We start from the raw sequence: 20,024 nt of genomic DNA on the forward strand, positions 1-20,024 counted from the left end.
GCTGCTTAACTAACTTATCAAACCTGTAAATTGTGGAAAAGTTATTTTTAAAATAACATATATATCAATAAATTTAATTTTGAATTAAAAATTTTAAGGTATAAAGTACATAAGGTTTTCAGCTTTCACAAACAACTCTGATAGATAACAGTGTAAAACTATAAAGATAATATCATCAGGTATGTTATGCATGTAACTAAGCATAGCCATACAAACAATAAAAGTTAAATTAAGCAAAAATTCAGTCATGAAAAAATTATTTTTTCCCAAAAACATCTCAAGAGCACTTTGTCTATAACAGACATTGCTATGGGCCAGGATACAACATACGTTGTTTTCTTTGCTAACCCCAGATTTCTCAGAAATTGCTTCTTCTGCCCAAAAGACATCCTTTATTTTCCCCTCTCATCTACTGAGAGGTCTTAAATCCCCACTGAAATATTGTCTTCTCATCATCCAATCTGTTTTTATGTGCTGCAGCCCCATCAAATTCATGGTCACAGAGCCCTTGAGCTCCTCTCTGTTAGCACATAAAAATCATGTGCTGTAACTAGCTGCTGATTTTTCTATCTCCCCTACTGCTTGTACATTCTTTGATGTGAGAAATAATTTTGTTTTTGTATGCTCAGCAATTTAGCACAGTTTTTTGGTACTTAGCAGATGTTTTAAACGGTTTGTTAAACAAACAGCATTTATGGTGTAACATTTAACTAATGGAGGGTAAATGGTAAATTAAGGTTTAGAAAGTTTAAGAATCTTGTCAAGTCACACAATTATTAATTACACAGTTACTAAGTGGTAAAACAGAACTCACACAATCTAACTCCAGATCCAAAATTATTTCAATGCTAAACTACTTACTAGGAAGTTTTCCTTTTTTCCCAAGTTCTGAAAAAGTATAACGAGCACAGGAATTCTCCTTCTTAAAGGGCTGCCTCAGTAGCAAATGAACAATGCGGGTACAGGAGCCCAGGCTGTCGGGCTCATCACTGTCTCCCCGGGTTTAACATGGTGCCTGGTGATGACTGGGGCTCAAGAACAGTCAGATGAATCAATGCCCTACTGGTTTGCAGAAAGGTAATATTTCAACAGTGTCTTCAATTTCCTCCTTGGCTACTGGACTAATAAGTTTTCTATTATCATTTGTATTTAATAGGATAATTTATATTTTCCTTGAAAACTGTTCATTTTTATCTAGGTTTTCACATTTGTTAGTAAAAATAATCCCTCATAATTTCTAATTTTCATTAATCTATTGTTTTATTTGTTTTTAAATTATTAAACATATATATTTCTTTTTTGTCAGTTTAGTAAATGGTTTGTGTATTAGTCTGTTCTCACACTGCTAGAAAGAACTACCTGAGACTGGGTCATTTACGAATAAAAGAGGTTTAAATTTTTTTATTATTATACTTTAAGTTGTAGGGTACATGTGCACAACGTGCAGGTTAGTTACATATGTATACATGTGCCATGTTGGTGTGCTGCACCCATCAACTTGTCATTTAACATTAGGTATATCTCCTAATGCTATCCCTCCCCCCTCCCCCCACCCCACAACAGGCCCCAGTGTGTGATGTTCCCCACCCTGTGTCCATGTGTCCTCATTGTTCAGTTCCCACCTATGAGTGAGAACATGCGGTGTTTGGTTTAATTGACTCACAGTTCCACAGGCTTAACAGGAAGCATGACTGTGAGGCCTCAGGAAACTTATAATCACAGCGGAAGGGAAAGGGGAAGAAAGGAACTTCTTCCCATGGTGGCAGAAGAGGGAGTGCAAGGCAGGAAGTGCCACACACTTTTTACCTACCATCAGACCTCGTGAGAACACATTTACTATCATGAGAAAAGCAATGGGGAAATCTGCCTTCATGATCCAATCACCTCCCACCATGTCCTTCCCTTGATATTTGGTGATTACAATTTGAAATGAGATTTTGGTGGGGCAACAGGGTCAAACCATATCATTGTACCTCTGGCCTCTCCCAAATATCATGTCCTTCTCATATTTCAAGACCAATCAGGTCTTCCCCACAGTCCTTCAAAGTCTTAATTCACTCCAGCATTAACTTGAAAGTCCAAGTCTAGGCCAGGCATGGTGGCTCACGCTTGTAATGGGGAGGCTAAGGCGGGTGGATCAACTGAGGTCAGGGGTTTGAGACCAGCCTGGCCAACATGCCAATACCCCATCTCTACTAAAAATACAGAAAAAAAACTAGTCGAACATGGTGATATGTACCTGTAGTCCCAGCTACTCAGGAGGCTGAGACAGGAGAATTGCTTGAACCCAGGAGGTGGGGGTTGCAGTGAGCCGAGACCATACCACTGTGCTCCAGCCTGGGTGACAGAGCAAGGCTCTGTCTCAAAAAAAAAAAAAAAATGTCCAAGTCTAAAGTCTCATCTGAGACAATGCAAGGCCCTTCCACCTGTGAGCCTCTAAAATCACAAACAAGTTAGTTACTTGTTTGGGGTACAGGCATTGGGTAAATGCTCCCATTCTGAAAGGAAGAAACTGGCCCAAACAAATGGGGTACAGGCCCTGTACAAGTCCAGAACCCAGTAGGACAGCCATTAAATATTAAGGCCCCAAAATAATCTCCTTTGACTCCATGTCTCACATCCAGTGCATGCTGATGCAAGGGGTGGGCTCCCAAGTCCACAGCCACAGCTCTGCCCCTGTGGTTCTGCAGGGTATGGCCCCTGTGGCTGCTTTCATGGGCTGGTGTTCAATGCCTGCTACTAATCCAGGCGCATGGTGGAAGCTGTTGGTGGATCTACCATACTAAGGTCTGCAGGACAGTGGCCCTCTTCTCACAGCTCCACTAGACAGTACCCCAGTGGGGACTCTGTGTGGGGGACCTAATCCCACATTTCTCCTCTGCACTGCATTAGCAGAGGTTCTCCATGAGGGCTCTGCCCCTGCAGCAGACTTCTGCCTGGATATCCAGGCATTTCTATCATCCTCTAAAATCTGGGTGGAGGCTCCCAAACTCTTGCCTTCTGTGTACCATGGCTAGAGCTGAAGTGACTGGGACACAGGACACCATGTTTGGAGCAGCAAGGCCTTGGGCTTGGTCCATGAAACCATTTTTCCTAGGCCTCTGGACCTGTGATGGGAGGGGCTGCTGTGAAGATCTCTGAAATGTCCTGGAGACATTTTCCCTATTGTGTTGGTGATTAATATTCAGCTCCTTTTATGCAAATTTCTGCAGCCAGTGGCTTGAATTTCTCCACAGAAAATGGGTTTTTCCTTTCTACAACACGGTCAGGCTACAAATATTCTAAACTTTTACGTTCTGCTTCCCTTTTAAACACAAAACCTTCTCTTTGTGAACACATATGACTGTGCATGGCTAGGAGTAGCCAGGCCTCATCTCCATCTGAGACCACCTCAGCCTGGACTTCACTATCCATATCACTGTCAGCATTTTGGTCACAACCATTCAACAAGTCTCTTCGAAGTTTCAAACTTTCCTTCATCTTCCTGTCTTCTGAGCCCTCCAGTTTCCTTTGTTTTTAGTCATTATAGGAATCCCATGAAGAATTCTTAGACAGAAATTAAATACATTAAAGTTAGGGTCTAGCCCAGAAAAGAAAAGGAATCACAAGTTGGTAAATCCTAACCTAATATACTGAGTTTAATATGTGTATTATTTGGATAAATAATAATGTATTGATAACCTCTTCTAAGTTGTTTTCTTGATCTCTCAATAATTAAAAATACTACTATTTTTCTGTCCATTTTCTCCATTTTGCTTCAGAAACTTCAATGTACCAGAATAAAAGACAGTTTGGTTTTTTAACCTGATCTAAGTTTTTTTTCTTTTAACAGTTGGATCTTCTTTACAAGTAATTTTGTTATAATCACATAATGATTTCCATAATAATATTTTATGTTTTAATTTTAGTGCTTTTTAGTATTTAGTTTTGTTTTTATCTTCTGCTAAATGTTCTATGTGAATAAAACACATAGAACTTCTTTCCTCCTTGCTTATATGAATGCACGTTTTTAAATTCTATTAGAACTTCTGACATATTTAAATGTTATTTGTTATATTTCTCATTACATCAATTTCAGAAATTTAATTATTTCTACTGCGAAGAAATTCATACTTTAATAAGTATAAAAACTGTATAATTCTTTCTTTTTTTAACCCTTAGTATTTGTTGATAGGGACAGAAAATTTTCTCAGTCTATTTGTGTTTTATTATAATTTTGTCACTATAGTATATAATTTTTGTTGTGAAATTGAGTTATTTAAGATTTTCTTGCTATGATTCCAAATCGAGACAATTTTTTAAAGATTGACAATTATGTAGACTATGCTGCCTTTCATGTGCAAAAGGCGAAATACAAAAATATATACATGTATCTGCTTACCTATGCAAAAGATGTTTTATTTAATTTAATATGGTTATATTTTAGAAGTGTATCTTCTATTGCCAGCGATACAGCAGATTAGATCATTTGGCTGACACTTTTGAAAAAACAATTTCAAATTTATTTAAAGGCTGCATAAAATATATTTTACCCATCTTTTATATTGCTTTGCTGGGCTGAGAAGAATGGAAGGAATCCACAGAAATCTAAAAGGAAGTAAATAAAGGAACCGTGGGAGGTAACCAGATCCCAAAGCTGTCTTTCTCTTGAGGGAATTACTAATGACTGAATAGACTGATCTTCTCCCAGGAAAGCCACACGGAGAGTGAGAGACAGGAGAGAAAAGTTGGGGCCTTTCTGTGAGGAAGTCTAAATAGAGACCCCTTTAGAGGGCCAGGACAGGCAACAGGCCAAACATTCATCTTAGGTTGAAGGACAAATACACTTACCCCAGCAAAGAGGCTGCAAGGAAACCAGATTATTTTGAAATTAGTACTGGAGGGAAAATAACAATCTCCTCTGAGAAGTCATAATTGTGCATCATGTGGAGTGGACTCTTGAAGCCATACTACTTTATAGCCTGAAAATTCATCTCAACCAGATAATTTAGTTTAAAATGGTTTTGGATTGGTAGTACCTTAAGTGACTAGCAGAAACAAATGCATGTCTATCTCCAAGAAAGGAACTAGAAAGGCACTTCTAACAAGCCTCGAGAGTATCCATTTAAGGGGCCCACGGAAGAATAGAATTCACAGTTAGAGAGAGAGAGAGAGAGAGAAAGGAAAAATAAAAAGAAAACCATAAAACACAAAAGCAAAAAAGCCACCATCTGTCAGAGTTGGACGAAACAAAGCCCAAGAAACTGTAAATTCAAAGGAACATAGAAGAAGTATAGTTAATGTATTTCAAGAAATAAAAGACAAGTTTGAAAATATGTACAGGAAATAAAAAAACCATAATGAAAACCAAAATAAATTTAAAAACAGTATCTTTATTTTAGTCAATATTCAGAGAGATAATTTATCAACCTGAACTCTTTATCTACCAAAGATATATTCCAAGGAGCGGGTGAAATGAAGACAAATTCACACAAACACAAACTGAGAGTGCTTTCCATCAGCAGACTCTCGGTAAGGGAAATTCTAGAGAATGCATTTCAGATGGAAGAAAAATGATCCCAGATGGACGACTTGAGATACAAGAAGAAATGAAGAACAAAGAAAGTAGTAATCATGTAGATACATCTAAAAAAACACTTGAGTGAACTTATGACTTCTCAGCCAATGTCTTCTTCCTACCCACAGAAATCCCTGGGTCAAGGAAATAACAAGGCCTTAGCTATCTAGGTGGAATGCATAAAGGGCAAAATAGAGTGAGCAAAACACAGTAATTATCCCCAAGAATTATCCTCCCAGGCAGATAAGGTATCTGTCTTCATAAAGCTGACATTCTAGCAAGAAAGCCAGATAAACAAATAACCACTCAAATCACAGAAAAACATGTAATCACAGACTCAGCTATGTTCCATGAAGGAGACTTATATAACGTTGAGAAAGCAAAATACAGTGTACAGTGGGATCTGACTTGGGAAGCTCAGAGACAGCTACAATTTTGCTATATACCCTGCTGTTCATAGGGATATTAAGTTGAAGAAGACAGACTCAGTCCCTGAGATGCGGGAAAGAAAGAAGGAACAGGGAATCAGTGCCCCTAGAGAGTAGCATGCCCAGTAAATGGACTGACCTTAGGAGTTTAGAATAAGGAGCCAGAATAAAACTAAGAGGATATTGTACCAGTCCTTTAAGTTACTAAAGTAAAGATTAAATAATTCAAATTGATACATAAAATTACAATTTAGATATTGTAGATAGAAAAGCGTTTTGCTGAATCCTAAGAGGAACTACTTCATTGAGGCCAATGTATAAAGAAGTCTGCAAATAAAGCAAAAAATAAATAAATTTTTTTAAGCCAAGTGATTAAGAATGTGGGTTTTGTAACCTAAACCAAGCCCGCAAAGTCAGCATTTTGGGCTCCCGTCCACTGTAGCCATAGGGTGCCTGCTGCCTGCACCTCTCAGTCTCTGCCCGCAGCTGTCTCTATTCTCTTTCCACAGGGCAGGAGAGACCAGCCTGTAGAGGCAGCCTCAACTTCAGGATTGTTACCACTTTTGTTCAGGTGAACGGCTAGAATTGCTGAGTCCAAGATACAGGTTTTAGCAAAGAATCTGCTGGGGCCCTCATGGGCCACATGTCCACCCCGATCTGAACTAGAGACCCGAGGATAAGGGGCTGGAAGTGAGCACAGCTGCGTGGCCAACTGGGGGGCTGCTGGAGGTGGCTCAGAAGGAGTAATGTGACGTGGACCACAACAGACTGCATTCCACACATATCAGCCAATTAAAAAATAATGGCAAACTGTAGAATATTTTTCTAAAAGAAATTACTTTTAATAAAAACTTTGACATTTTAAAAATAATTTTTAATGCACCGAAAAAAAGTAATATCCATTTGTTATTTTAGTAGCTTAACCATTTTAGAATACTACCAGTGTCTGAAATATGGTTTATTTAGAAGTGGTAGTAATATCTGAGTAATGCAAATTAATAAACATTCTTATCTGACGGTTTATATGAAAGGCACTAGGAGAGGGGCTTGGGAAATACAAGAATGAACAAGAAAATGTCTTTGCCCTAAATAAGCCTTTCATTTTTGAGGTAACAAGCGTAATTTGTTACAATACAAGGGAAAACAATGGCTATGGAAATGAATAAGATAAGCTGTAAGTTAATTAAATCAGCCAATAAATATTTTTGTGCAACTATTTTCACACTTTGCAAAACTGTTATATTTAAGAGTCCTATTAAAAATCTCAGAATGCTTTTGTCTCTATTCCTAGTAACGTTGTATATAATGTACATAATACATATTTTGATTACTCAAGAATACAGGTAGCATATTGCAAAAATACGTTCCAAATCTAAGATAGCAATGCCTAACACATAAGAAATGTGAAGCAAAAATGTGTGAAATAAACTTATGAGGGAATTTATACATTAAACTTATGAATATTAGCATTATTGGCTCAGTTATGCTAAAATATGTATACTTTTTAATACTGTATCAAAAATCAAATGCCAGTAATTGAACATCTTGAAATACTTTTGAAAGCGCCTTTCTATGTTGCATTTTCCGGTGGGCTGTGCTCCCGGTAAGTTAGACCAGAAACGCAGGATCCGGCCTGCTGGCAGAAGACTGGAACAGCCACAGCTGAGAATCCCCATTCCTTGACTGGCCTGAGCCTACTACAGTAAGGCAGCTTAGGGATCTAGACACAGAGCCCTAGGACTTTTAGAGTCATCTGCAAAAAACTTTAAAAATCACCCAGAAAATGTTCAACTTTCTGTTCTCATTTAATTCTACTGTAGATCATGTGTAGAGAGGGTACAGGCATTCCTCTACAACATCCCAGCTCACAGTGCCAAATACCTTTTGTGCAAAACACCAAATCTAGAAATGCCATTTATAACGTGGGGTACCACAAACCAAAGCCAAAGGAAAAACACACACACACACACACACACACACACACACACACAAGATTTTATGCCTAAATGTTGCCATGTCAGTAAAATTCTTGACTGGTAATAACCAAATATAGAAACAACACACAAAATGATTTAAATGAAAAGTACTTAATCATGAAATGTTGGTTGTTTATAACTTTTTAAAAGGAGCTTATGATATTTTCTTATCTAGAGCACCAAAATCTAAATTTAGATACTTACATTATTGCACTCTCCAAGGAAATACAGTGCAAATCCATCGGCTTTTGTGGCTGCCAAAGTAATAAGAAAAGGAAGAAACTGAGCTCAGTGGGAGAATCTAACATGTATGCATTCTCCAGGGTGAGAGGCAGATGTGAGTCTTTCAAATTGATTTGTTAACAGAATCAATGGTCATGCAGTAAATGGAACAAAATCACTTATGGCTTTACTTAATAGCATAATTAAAATATCCTCTACATTTTTCATCAGTGAGTATAAAATTTAAGACGATATGCTCAAATGCATATAGCAGTCAACGTACTACATAGTAACATATTTGTTGAACTTTATTCAGAATTATTGAATATTTTTTAAATTTGAGAATTGTGTTTAATTTTTTAAGTCTTTAAAATACCACAAGTGATATTTATAATATTAAATAACCAAATTAAGTATCAACCCAAAAAGCTGATGTATTCATCTATAATTGTCACTGAAGCAAACATAATTTAACTTACCTAAAATTGCCTCAGGGTCATCTGAAGGCAACTATAATAGTTAATAGCATAAGTCTTGGAGGGACTGCCTCAATTAAACCCCTACTTAACTCCTTTTTACCTGTGTGACTTTGGGTAAGATGTTTAACCTCTCTGTTCTATAGCTTCTTCATCAGTAAAATGGTGGTAACAATAAAAACAACCTCATGAGACCGTAATAAAAATAAGTCAGTTAATGCATATAATATGCATAGACAGGTGCCTAGCATATGGTTAAATACAAAATAAATGTTATTATGGTTGGTATCATTTATATTTTTATTTTCAAATTAAAAAACAAAAGATACAATTGTCATAGTGGGTATCCTTCTGAAAAATCATGTCCTAAAAACAAGTGTATCCTTCTAAAATAGTACTTTTCTAACTTTCCCCCATTCTATTCACAACATAAACCATTTCTTAAATGGTATATAAAATTGTCATTTACCCAAATACATTTAAAATGCTTAGTCTCTCTTTAAAATTAATACATTTTATAAAGATGTGATTTAATTCAATAAAACTATGCTTTCCAAAGGAAACTAGGTGTTAATTAGAAGGCATAGTATATTACCTGTATATATCAGGCAGATACTTATTTGGGATTAGATAATTTAGAAAGTTTTAGGTTTGACTCACCTCTGGTAGTTTCATAATAAAATATTCTCACTTCAAATTTAGTCCAGAAATACAAATAAATATAAATGACTTTCATCTGCCTCTTAGTAAGTATTTTTTTGCTGCTTTTTGTAAAAGAATCTTTGCCCAATTTTTCTAAGAGGAACACAAAATGCTTCTTACCTATTTTAATGATGCTGCTCAGTTCATAGAGGAGTAGCTGGTTGTCTCCTCCTGTGTCCAACCGTTGTTCTATATAGCTGTTTAGTTCATATACAACTCCCTGCATATTCGTATCTTGGTACTTTGGATTAAAAATAACAAAAATAAAAACAGAGTTTAAATAAAATATAACAAAAATTCCTTAGTCTGTAAGACATACTATTAATATATGTGACTTAATATACTAAGTTATTCATTATGCTTTTATAGCACATGATTTAAATATTATAATCTATTCTATAAAACAAGTAGATTGAAAATTAAAATTGCTATGACTATTTATTTATTTATTTATTTTGAGACAGGGTCTGTCTCTGTTACCCAGGCTGGAATGCAGTGGCACTATCTCAGCTCACGGCAACCTCTACCTCCTGGGCTCAAGCCATCCTCCCACCTCAGCCTCCCAAGCAGCTGGGACTACAGGCACACACCACCACACCATGCCTGGCTAACTTTTGTATTTTTTGTAGTGACAGGCTTTCACCATGTTGCCCAGGCTGGTCTCGAAATCTCCTGAGCTCAAGTGATCCCTCTGCCTCAGACTCTCAAAGTGCTGGGATTGAAGGCATGAGCCACTGTGCCCGGCCAACTTCTTATTTAGAATTATCCATAGACTGCATCTATGCAGCCTATATATATTAAATAGTAGGTGTTACAAATTTTAACTTTGTTTCTGAAGTTTTATATATATTAGGTAACTTGATTAGTAAAAATAATATCATACAAGAGCTTGCTGAGTGCACCTCTGTAAGATGCTAGGAAAGTCTGCTGCAGTCGCTGCACTGGGTGAAACAAGTGCCCTGTATGCCACTCTAACTTTCCATTCCTTTCCATCTATATGGCTCCACCTTGGTCTGCTCTCATCCCTGCCACCATAGCAAGAGTTAGGCGCTTGCACTGCAGCCACTGTCCCCACAGCAGCAGCCCCACAGCATGTCCACAGCACAAGGCTTCATCATGGCACCAGTGACAACAGCAGGTGGACAGGGAGATGTCAACCCCCACCCTGCTCCAGTTCAAGCTATACTGTGTCTTCTCTAAAGGAATAAAAAACAGTCCTCCAACTAATCTCCCTGCTCCCAAACTTGTCTTACTAAACCTAGTCTCAAAACAACAGGCACCGTAAACTTGAAATATAAAATTCTGTCTCTCCATGGCTTCAAACACTCCTGGGGCTTCCTACTGCACTTGGAATAATAGACAAAAACGCCTCGCACAGTAACACACCACGTGCTGCAAAGCATGGTTACTATCCAGCTCAAAACTGCGTCTCACACCCCACTCTGTCTACCCTCACTGTCACAACCCTGGCCATCTTTCTGCTTCTTGATCATTCAGATAACCTCCACTTCTAAAGGTCTATTACTTGCTGTTTTCTTGAGCACTATACTCAATAAATACCTGTTGAATGAACAAGTAAGTAACCAACCAATGATTGGACAAACACCACTGACCATCCTGACAATGCACTAGAGGCGGCTCTCTTCTAGTCATCAGAGACCCTAGAACAGTGGAACAAGCCATTAAAGATATTATCTTCAATGAGCTCACGTTCTAGTTGGAAGAGAATCAATATGTAAATAAGGCAGGTTTTTATATGAGAGCACCTACTTGGGTTCAGTATGCTAGTGCTAGGTTGGCTGAAATCTGTTCCCAAAAGTGGCCGATGCTCAATGAGGTTGAAGCCTCAGAACTTCCCTGGTATATATTCAAAGGCTTAGCAAGATTGGAATGCTAGATTTGGCTGATGATGGGAGACTAGTTTCGCAATCCCCTGGCTATATCCTAGGGATGCCCCCCTTCACCAAGGCCATGAGAAACACATTTACAGGGGGAGCCCTGGCATATGTGAATATATACCTGGCTCTGGTGCAGGCCAGGAATTAATGAGGGAACTGCTGCCATATGGCTGGGTTCCTTGAATTCACCCAGAAGATGGGATATTGATGTGGCAGAAGACAAGTGGGAGCACTTAACATCCAGAGACAAGGTGGGTATTGTCAGCACAACCAACAGAAGCAAAGCTGCAGAGGAATTTGGTCACAGAAATATTCAGCATAGCTGCTTGATCACAACTGCTATGGTTTGAACATTTCCTCCAAAGTTCATGTTTTGGAAACTTAACCCTGAATGCAAGTGTTGAGTGGTGGGACCTTTAAAAGGCAGAGCCCTTGTGAATGGAATAATGATGTTACTGGGGGAGTGAATTAGTTATCACGGGAGTGGGGTCCTGATAAAAGATGTCTTTGGTCCCCTTCCCTTCTCTCTCTTGTACATTCTCTCTTGCTCTTCTCCTTTCTGCCATGGGATGACACAGCAGTAAGGCCCTCACCAAATGAAGGCCCCTCATCCCAGGACTTCCCAGCCTCCAAAATTGTAAGAAATAAATTTCTGTTCTTTATAAATTACCTAGTCTCAGATACTCTATTACAGCAGCACAAAATGGACTAAAACAGAAAACTGGTAGCAGGAAGTGGGGCTGTGGCAATAACAAATATCTAAAAATGTGGAAGCAGCTTTGGAACTGGGAAATGAGTAGAGGACAAAAGAACTTGGAGGAAATGGCTGTAAAGAACCTAGACTGCAATAAAGGGAGCATCAAGGGAAATTCTGGTGAGGGTTTAGAAAAAAAAAAAAAACAGCTGTAGGAAGGGCTTTACCTTTCTTAGGAATTACTTAAGTGGTCACAATCAGAATGCTGATAGAAACATGGACAATAAAGGCTATTCTGATGAGGTATCAGATGGAAATGAACAAGATACTCGCAACTGGAGTAAAAGCCATCCTCATGAAGTCACAAAGAACTTGACTGATCTGTAGCCATGTCCCAGGGCTATATAGAAAGCAGAACTGAAGGGCAATGAACTCAAGTATCTGGTGGCAGAAATTTCTAAGCAAAATAATGAAGGATCTTCATGACTACTCTTAACTGCACATAGTAAGATGTGAGTAGAGAGAAATTCAAGGTGGAATTTATAATTAAACGGGAAGCAGAATGGAAAGATTTGGAAAATTTGCAGCCTAGATACGTTAAGTGTGAAAAGACATGTTTAGCAGAACAAACCAAGGGTTTATGGGCAACTGACCATTTTCTAAAAACCTAAGTAGAGACAGAAAGTAGCAGGGTGCTATTCATCAAGACAATGGGAGAAAGACCATAAAGCTGCTTCAGAGATCTTGGAGGCCATCCCTCCCACCACAGGCTCAGAGCAGGGCCTTGAGGGCAAGGTTTCCAGAAGGTGTCCATGGAACCTCAGCTTTTGCTGCCCAGGCAACTTAAGGACTCTAATCCCTGCATTCCTTCACAATGTGAGCCCCAGCCACGGTTCAAGTGAGTTCAAGTGCAGCTCCTGCCACACCTTCAGAGGGCACAAACACTAAGTCATAGTGGTATCCACATAATACTAACTGCAAACTTGCAGGCTGCATGAGCTGTGGTGCCACAGCAGCCTCTACCTAGATTTCAAAGGATGTAGTAGACAGCCCGGGGCCCACGGACAAACTTGTTACAGCAGTGGAGCCCGCACAGACAGCCCCCAGTAGGCCAATACCTAGAGAAGCCCTGGGAGCAAGGCCATCTCAGAGACTCCAAAATGTAGAGTTACCAACTCCACAACTCTGGAGAAGCTCAGGCATGAGACACCAACCTGTGAGAGCTGAAGTGTGGGCTGGCCCCAGCAAAATTGTAAGGGCAAGGATACTCAAGGCCTAGGGAGCCTAACCCCAACTCCAGTGTGCCCAGAATGGGACAAATTGAGTCAAAGAAGATTATTCTCCAGCTTTGAAACTTAATGTTGTTTCCTCTGTTGAGTTTTGGACTTTTGGGACCAGTTACCCCCTTTCTTGTCTATTTCTCCTTTTTGGAATGGGAATATCAATCCTATGCCTCTTCTACCATTGAATTTTGGAAGTAGATGACTTGTTTTGATTTCACAGGCTCAAAGCTGGAGAAGGTTTGTTTCAGGATGAATTGTCCCTTGAGTCTCACTCATACCTGATTTAGATGAGACCCTGGACTGATGCTGTACAACTTAAGAACTCTGAGGCCACTGAAATGTAATTAATGTACACTACATGTTAAAAGGACATGAATTTTGGTGGCCAGGGGTGGAGTGCTATGGTTTAAATGTACTTCCCAAAGTTTGTGTTAAAAACTTAATCCCCAATGCAACAGTACAGAGAGGTGGGACCTTAAGAGATGATTAGGTCATGATGGCCCTGTCTTCATAAATAGATTAATACCATTACTGGGGGAGTGAATTAGTTATCTCAGCAGTGGGTTTCTGAATAAAAGGATGAGTTTGGCCACCTTCCTCTCTCTCTAAAGCGTGATCTCTTGCCCTTCCACCTTCTGCCATGGGATGATGCAGCAGGAAGGTCCTTGCCAGATGCAGGCACCTTGACCTTGGGCTTCTCTGTCTCCAGAACTGTAAGAAATAAATTTATTTTATTTATAAATTTCCTAGTCTGTAGTATTCTGGTATAGCAACACAAAACAAAGATAACAGTGTCCCTGGAACTGAACAGCGCAGCCTATTGACATATTTTTTTTCATTTGTCTAAACAGAAAAGTTGTGGCTTAAATGAACAAAAATCTGGCTTGATGACCACAAGAGAAAGTCAGAATACTTCATTGAATTCCCAGACATGAGCCAATTCACAGGCCCAGAACTCCTTAAATAAGGAAAGAGAAAGCAAGGTCCCCTTGGAGAAGAATCCTACTATGCCACCAAAAATGTATAGCACAGATCTTCCGCCTGCCTTTCCCAAGAGGTCAGCAGCCATTTGCCTGGGTGACTGAGTATCACGGGGGCAGGCAGAATTACTAGATTTGGGGGACTACTGGACATCAGCTCTACCCTGACATTAATTCTTTGTTATTATTATTATTTTGAGACAGGGTCTAGCTCTGTTGCCCAGGCTGGAATGCAGCACTAATTATTAAGAGACCCAAACTCCACTGAGGAGCACCAATCAAAAGGGGCTCATGGAGATCAGGTGATCAATGAAGTTTTAGCTCAAGGTTTGTCTCAAAAATGAGCCACAATGGGGTCTCCAACACACCCTCTGGTGACTGCAGTTTGGGAATACACTTCTGGAACAGACATACTCAGCAGCAGACAGAACTCCGCACTGAAGGATCCCCATGTAGGAAGGGACAGAAGAAGTGAGACTTGGAGAAATCTGAGGGAAGAGCTTCCCAAGTAAAGAGAACAGGATAAATCAATTAATTACTATGACCAAAAGTGGCAAAATAGAAACCTGCCAAGCAATTCTTAGGCTGCATTTCAAACTTCAAAAACTACTAACTGCTACTATTAGGCTTTTACCTGTGGTAGCCACTCCCTGCTCTCTTCCCAAGCACTGAGAGCCTCGGCTGTAGAAGAGGTTCTCTTAGGTGTGTGTATTCCCTTCTCACGTCTGCTGCCTTCCTGGGTGGTGCCTAACATTTCTAAGGGCTGATTCCCCCTCCCATTAGCCTTGTTGGCCCTACTTGCTTTGTTGCACACTTGACCATGATAAGTCATTGGTCTCCAACTCAGTTTTGTGACTTTTTATTGCTAAAATGTAATCTTAACAGCCAAAACTTCTCAGTTATTTTCTAGCTCCAGATTTTTGTCCAAGTCTTGTTCTTACCCAGGTACCTGTTGATAGGTATTTACATAATTACAGAATTTACATAAAAATCATGAACACTTGAAATTCTAATGACTCTAAAATATGACAGCATTGTTTGAGGTCACCAAAACTTAGGTTATTTTCTTTATCATCTGTAACCAGATCCTATTCGAGCTATTTCAAGTTCTGAATAACTTCAGATAAAATATTCTACTCTATCATACCCTCTCTCTTCCTTACTTATTCCACTTATTCCAAGCACTAGTTCTGTATTTTCTTTACCCCACAGTCTTTAAAAGGAGCTTCTATGAGAATGAAGCTAGCCTAAAAGAAAGCTGAGCCAAACGATAGTGAGAGACCTAAGTCATAATGATAGACTTTGAACACCTAGATCCAGACAAGCAAAAGCTTCATGTTTAAAAATCACTAGATATTTCTTTTAAATAAACCAATACATTCTCTGAATTCTTCATTTTCCATGTGGAAAAAAGCATTAGCCAGCTTAAGGGGAGTTTTCAGTCATTCAGGCTCCACACAAATGATACACGGCTGACTCCTTCCTCTTAGCATATAATTCTGAGAACAGGCTCTGTAATAATGACCTGTGTGCAGTGCTGAGATCAATAACCAGCTGTTCTCCATCTCTTTTGGACAGGAAATGGGTTGTTACAAACAAGTGAGAACAAGAAGACATTCTGGGATGTGGACAGTTTATCATGAGGTTTCATTTCACGTCTCTGGGCTTTAGTTTTCTCATTTGTATAATAAGAAGGCTGAATTATACTGTCTGTAAAATGCTTTCCCTTTCCAACACTAAATTTCTAAGATAAGCTATGACCTAGGTTTTAAAATTTTTTCTTGTTTATATTAAGCTTCAAATTCTAATATTTCATCTAATAGAATGTTAGCACATCCTGTTTCCTTTTGTTGCTCATTATAACTGCAAAAGTATTATGACAGCAAAATGTTTTTACTATAATTTCTATATGGACATATTAACTCAAATATTAAAGGTCTATCTACATATTAACAAATCACTCAAACCATAATATACTGTAAAATGTAAAATTACATGCAAATGTACAAGAATAAGCAAAATTGTTATTTGGTTGTTAGCCTTGTGGTCATTCTGTTGTTTATCAGGACTGTTATGAAAGGCAAAGCTGAGGAGACAAATTACGTGAATGTCAAATCACATACTTGTAAGACACTTCTATGGAAACCCCATGATAAAGGAATCAATTTCTGTTTGACTGAATAAACATGAATTCTGTGGCTTGACTAATAACAATTACAATAAGCATACTAATAAAGATGTTAAGAACTTGTATTTTTACAGCATTTTTAACTTCATAAAGTCCCTTCATGACTTTCCTAAGAGAAACTACAACAAGTTTATACTGGGCATCACTGCAGCATTCGTAATTCGAGTCGAGTTAAAATTCCAAAGTAGAGTAAGCTGGGAGCTACACATTTTTCCCAAATCAAATTGGATACCACCATCTTCATATTCTGTTCCATGCTGATTTCATGCAGTACTTGTGTTTTATCTGAGCAACCACCAAAAACACAGCTTCACAAAGGTAAGACCTGAACGATAGAACTGTAGTGATCTAATATTAAAACTGAACTATGTCAAGCTAACATTGTCAAGCTATATGTATATATATGTATATATATAACATATGACAAGCTACATCAGGTTCTGTCCAACATATGCCACTGTGTTTCCCATGACATTTTAATATATCCTGAGTTACTCTTGTACATTTGCTGTGGTGCCTCAGGGCATTTGGAACACAGTTTGAGAACCAGGGGAAAGCCACTCTCTTGCCTAGGGGGAAATAATATTTTACAAAATAAAATGGTAATGAACAAATCAGTGTTAATTGTTGGTTCAGAAAGAAAGTAAAAGCTAGTTTAACCGGGAGGACAAATGTTCCCATGACTGCTAAAATGAATTAGTTATGTAAACATGCATTAGACAGCTACTTAGCCAAAAAAGTTTAGAGGCAATTCAGTAATCACATGGAAACTGTGACCCCTGTTAGTCCCGAGAGTCTGTGATTCTATGAGGTGGCACCAACATATCTTGAAGGCCAACAATAAACAAGAAGCCATAATGAGACAAATGTTAAATTGGATAAATATTTAACAGCATAAAAAGGAGCTCCTCAGTTTCTAATATAAACTTCAATATTGGAAAAATATCTTCTCATCATTTTTTATATGATTCCTTTGTTTCTTTTTATATTGTTTATAATGTTTTATTTTGACATAATTTCGATCTTACAGAAAAATTTCGATATTACAAGAATAGTACAAGAAACACCTTGTATACCTTTTACCCAGAGCTATAGACTGTATCTCTGTCTCCCCCTAAAATTCCTATGCTGAAATCTTAACCCTCACTGTGACGCAATCAGGAGGTGGGAGCTTCAGGGGAGTGATTAGGTCAGGAGAATAGAGCCCTCATGAATGGGATTAGGGACAGGACACTTCCACCCTGTGAGCACACAGCAAGAAGACAGCTGCCTCTTGTCAGGAAGAGGGTCCTTAGCAGACCCCGAATCTGCCATCACCTTGATCTTGAACTTCACAGCTTCCAGAGTTGTAATTTCTGATGTTTATTACGCCACCAGTCTATGGGACTTTGTGACAGCAGCTAAACCAGGACACTAAGGTTTACCAGTAATTCCATTTGTCTTATTTGCCTTAGCATTCTATCAGTAAATTGTATCTATCAATCTTTCTCTCCACACATGGACATGCGCACGCACACACACACACACACTCACACACACACACACACACACACACACACGTTTTATAAATATGTTTTAATATTTTAAGAGCAAGTTGGTGTGCCCCTTTATTCCTAGACACTTCAGTGTGCATTTCCCAAGTAAAAGAACATTCCCTTACAAGTTAAATACAGTTACCATGACCAGAAAATTTAACGTTTCTGCAACAATATTAGCTAAATAAAAACCCACATTCACAGTTCACCTGTTGTCCCAAAAACGTCCTATAAAGGATTATGACCCCCCACCCGTCTAAGTTCAAATCCCAGATCACATATGCTATTTAGGCATCACATTTCTTTAGCATCTTTCAATGTACAACAGTTCCTCAGCCCTTCTTGTGTTTCTTGAACTTGATACCTTTGAAGAATATAGGCCTATTTTGGTTTGTCTGATGTTTTCTAAATATCATATTGAGGTTCTGAATTTTTTTCAGCGAAACAATGAAGTGATGAAGCTAGAAAGCCATAATCCGAAGAAGAGTGAGCCTGCCTGGCTGCCTCCCTGACTTCCTCCATGTGAACTTAGATTCCATGTGAACATGGAATCAAAGACTTATCTTGATCCACTATTACTGTCATTTAATTTGATGCTCAAATTGGCCCAGATTTGGCAAGCAGAAACCCCTTCAAGATAGCTCCTATATGCTTTTGACACGTCCTAATGATTCCCTCAACACTTCCTTACCTTTTTGTCACATACTTTGCCAGCCCTTGAATCAGCCATTTCTAATTCAAAGAAATCCCAGTTCCCTTTAGTAGAAAATGGCATTTAAAATCCAAGAGTTGAAGCTATATCACACTGCTGTCAATGCTTCTAATGCATTAGATAGATAGATAGATAGATAGATAGATAGATAGATAGATAGATAGATAATGATAGATATATATGTATAATATAGATAATGATTGCATATTTGGCTGCTCAGGATATAGCATTGAAGTTATTAGCTTTTGACCATGCTAATCCTGATTGCCAGGCTGCTCTGTGACCTATCAGAGGGAAAGCACATTTAGTTGATTATATCAAGGCCTGTGATGGTATCGGAGGTAACCTGCATAAAGCTACTCTGCTAGCACAGGCAATGACAGGACTGAGAGTGGATAAAGGAAATACTACGTTTTCTGGAGCTTGTTTTAACTGTGGGAAGCATGGTCATACTAAAAAAGAATGTAGAAAAAAATCAGCGAGTCAGGCCGCCAGATAGGGGAAAAAAGAAAACTGCTGAGCCTGAAATATATCCAAAATGTAATAAAAGGAAAACAATGGGCTACTCAGTGTCACTCTAAGTTTGATAAAGATGGGAACCCAATTTTGGGAAATGCCATGAGGGACCCGTCTCAGGCCCCATTCTAAACCGGGGCATTTCCAGCTCAGGCCATTCCCTCACCCCTGTACAATGTCTGTCTCCTGCCACAGCCAGTAGTGCCGTTGTAGATTTATGCTGCACAAAAGCTGCGAGCCTTCTGCCTGGGGAACCCCCACAAAAGGTCCCAACAGAAGCCTGTGGACCCTTGCCAGCGGGTACAATAGGATTACTTTTAGGAAAGTCTAGTTTAAGTTTAAAACGGGTACAAATACATACAGGAGTCATTGATTCAGATTACAATGGGGAAATTCAAGTTGTTGTATCTACTTTTGTTCCCTGGAAAGCAGAGCCAGGAGAGCACAAAGCACAGCTCCTGATTGTGCCATATGTGGGAATGGGAAAAAGTGAAATTAAATGAACAGGAAGATTTGGAAGCACAAACAAACAAGGCAAAGCAGCTTATTGGGTAAATCAAATTGCTGATAAACATCCTACTTGTGAAATAACTATTCAGGGAAAGAAATTTAAAGGTTTGGTAGATACAGGAGCAGACATTTCCATCATTTCTCTACAGCACTGGCCGTCCGATTGGCCAATTCAACCCGCTCAATTTAACATAGTTGGAGTTGGTAAAGCCCCTGAAATATAAAAAAGTCGCTATATTTTGCATTGTGAAGGGCCCGATGGACAACCTGGGACTATTCAACCAATTATAACTTCTGCACCTATAAATTTATGGGGAAGAGATTTATTACAACAATGGGGAGCACAA

The 20,024-nt window shown here is 38.8% G+C and overlaps 1 protein-coding gene across 9 annotated transcripts in view; it reads right to left on the bottom strand.

The window, feature by feature from the left end:
* Positions 1 to 20,024, bottom strand: part of PDE10A (phosphodiesterase 10A) — a 666,160-nt gene that overhangs the window by 112,781 nt on the left and 533,355 nt on the right. For all 9 annotated transcript variants that reach the window (XM_055114307.2, XM_055114308.2, XM_003820230.6 and 6 more), the window contains 2 exons: positions 9,482 to 9,602; positions 8,166 to 8,215 (listed from right to left, as the gene is read on the bottom strand). In XM_055114307.2, the coding sequence (XP_054970282.1) occupies positions 8,166 to 8,215; positions 9,482 to 9,602 (171 nt within the window). The remainder of the gene's footprint in view (positions 1 to 8,165; positions 8,216 to 9,481; positions 9,603 to 20,024) is intronic.

The sequence above is a fragment of the Pan paniscus genome, chromosome 5 (assembly GCF_029289425.2).
Source record: "Pan paniscus chromosome 5, NHGRI_mPanPan1-v2.0_pri, whole genome shotgun sequence".
NCBI classification, from domain to species: domain Eukaryota; kingdom Metazoa; phylum Chordata; class Mammalia; order Primates; family Hominidae; genus Pan; species Pan paniscus.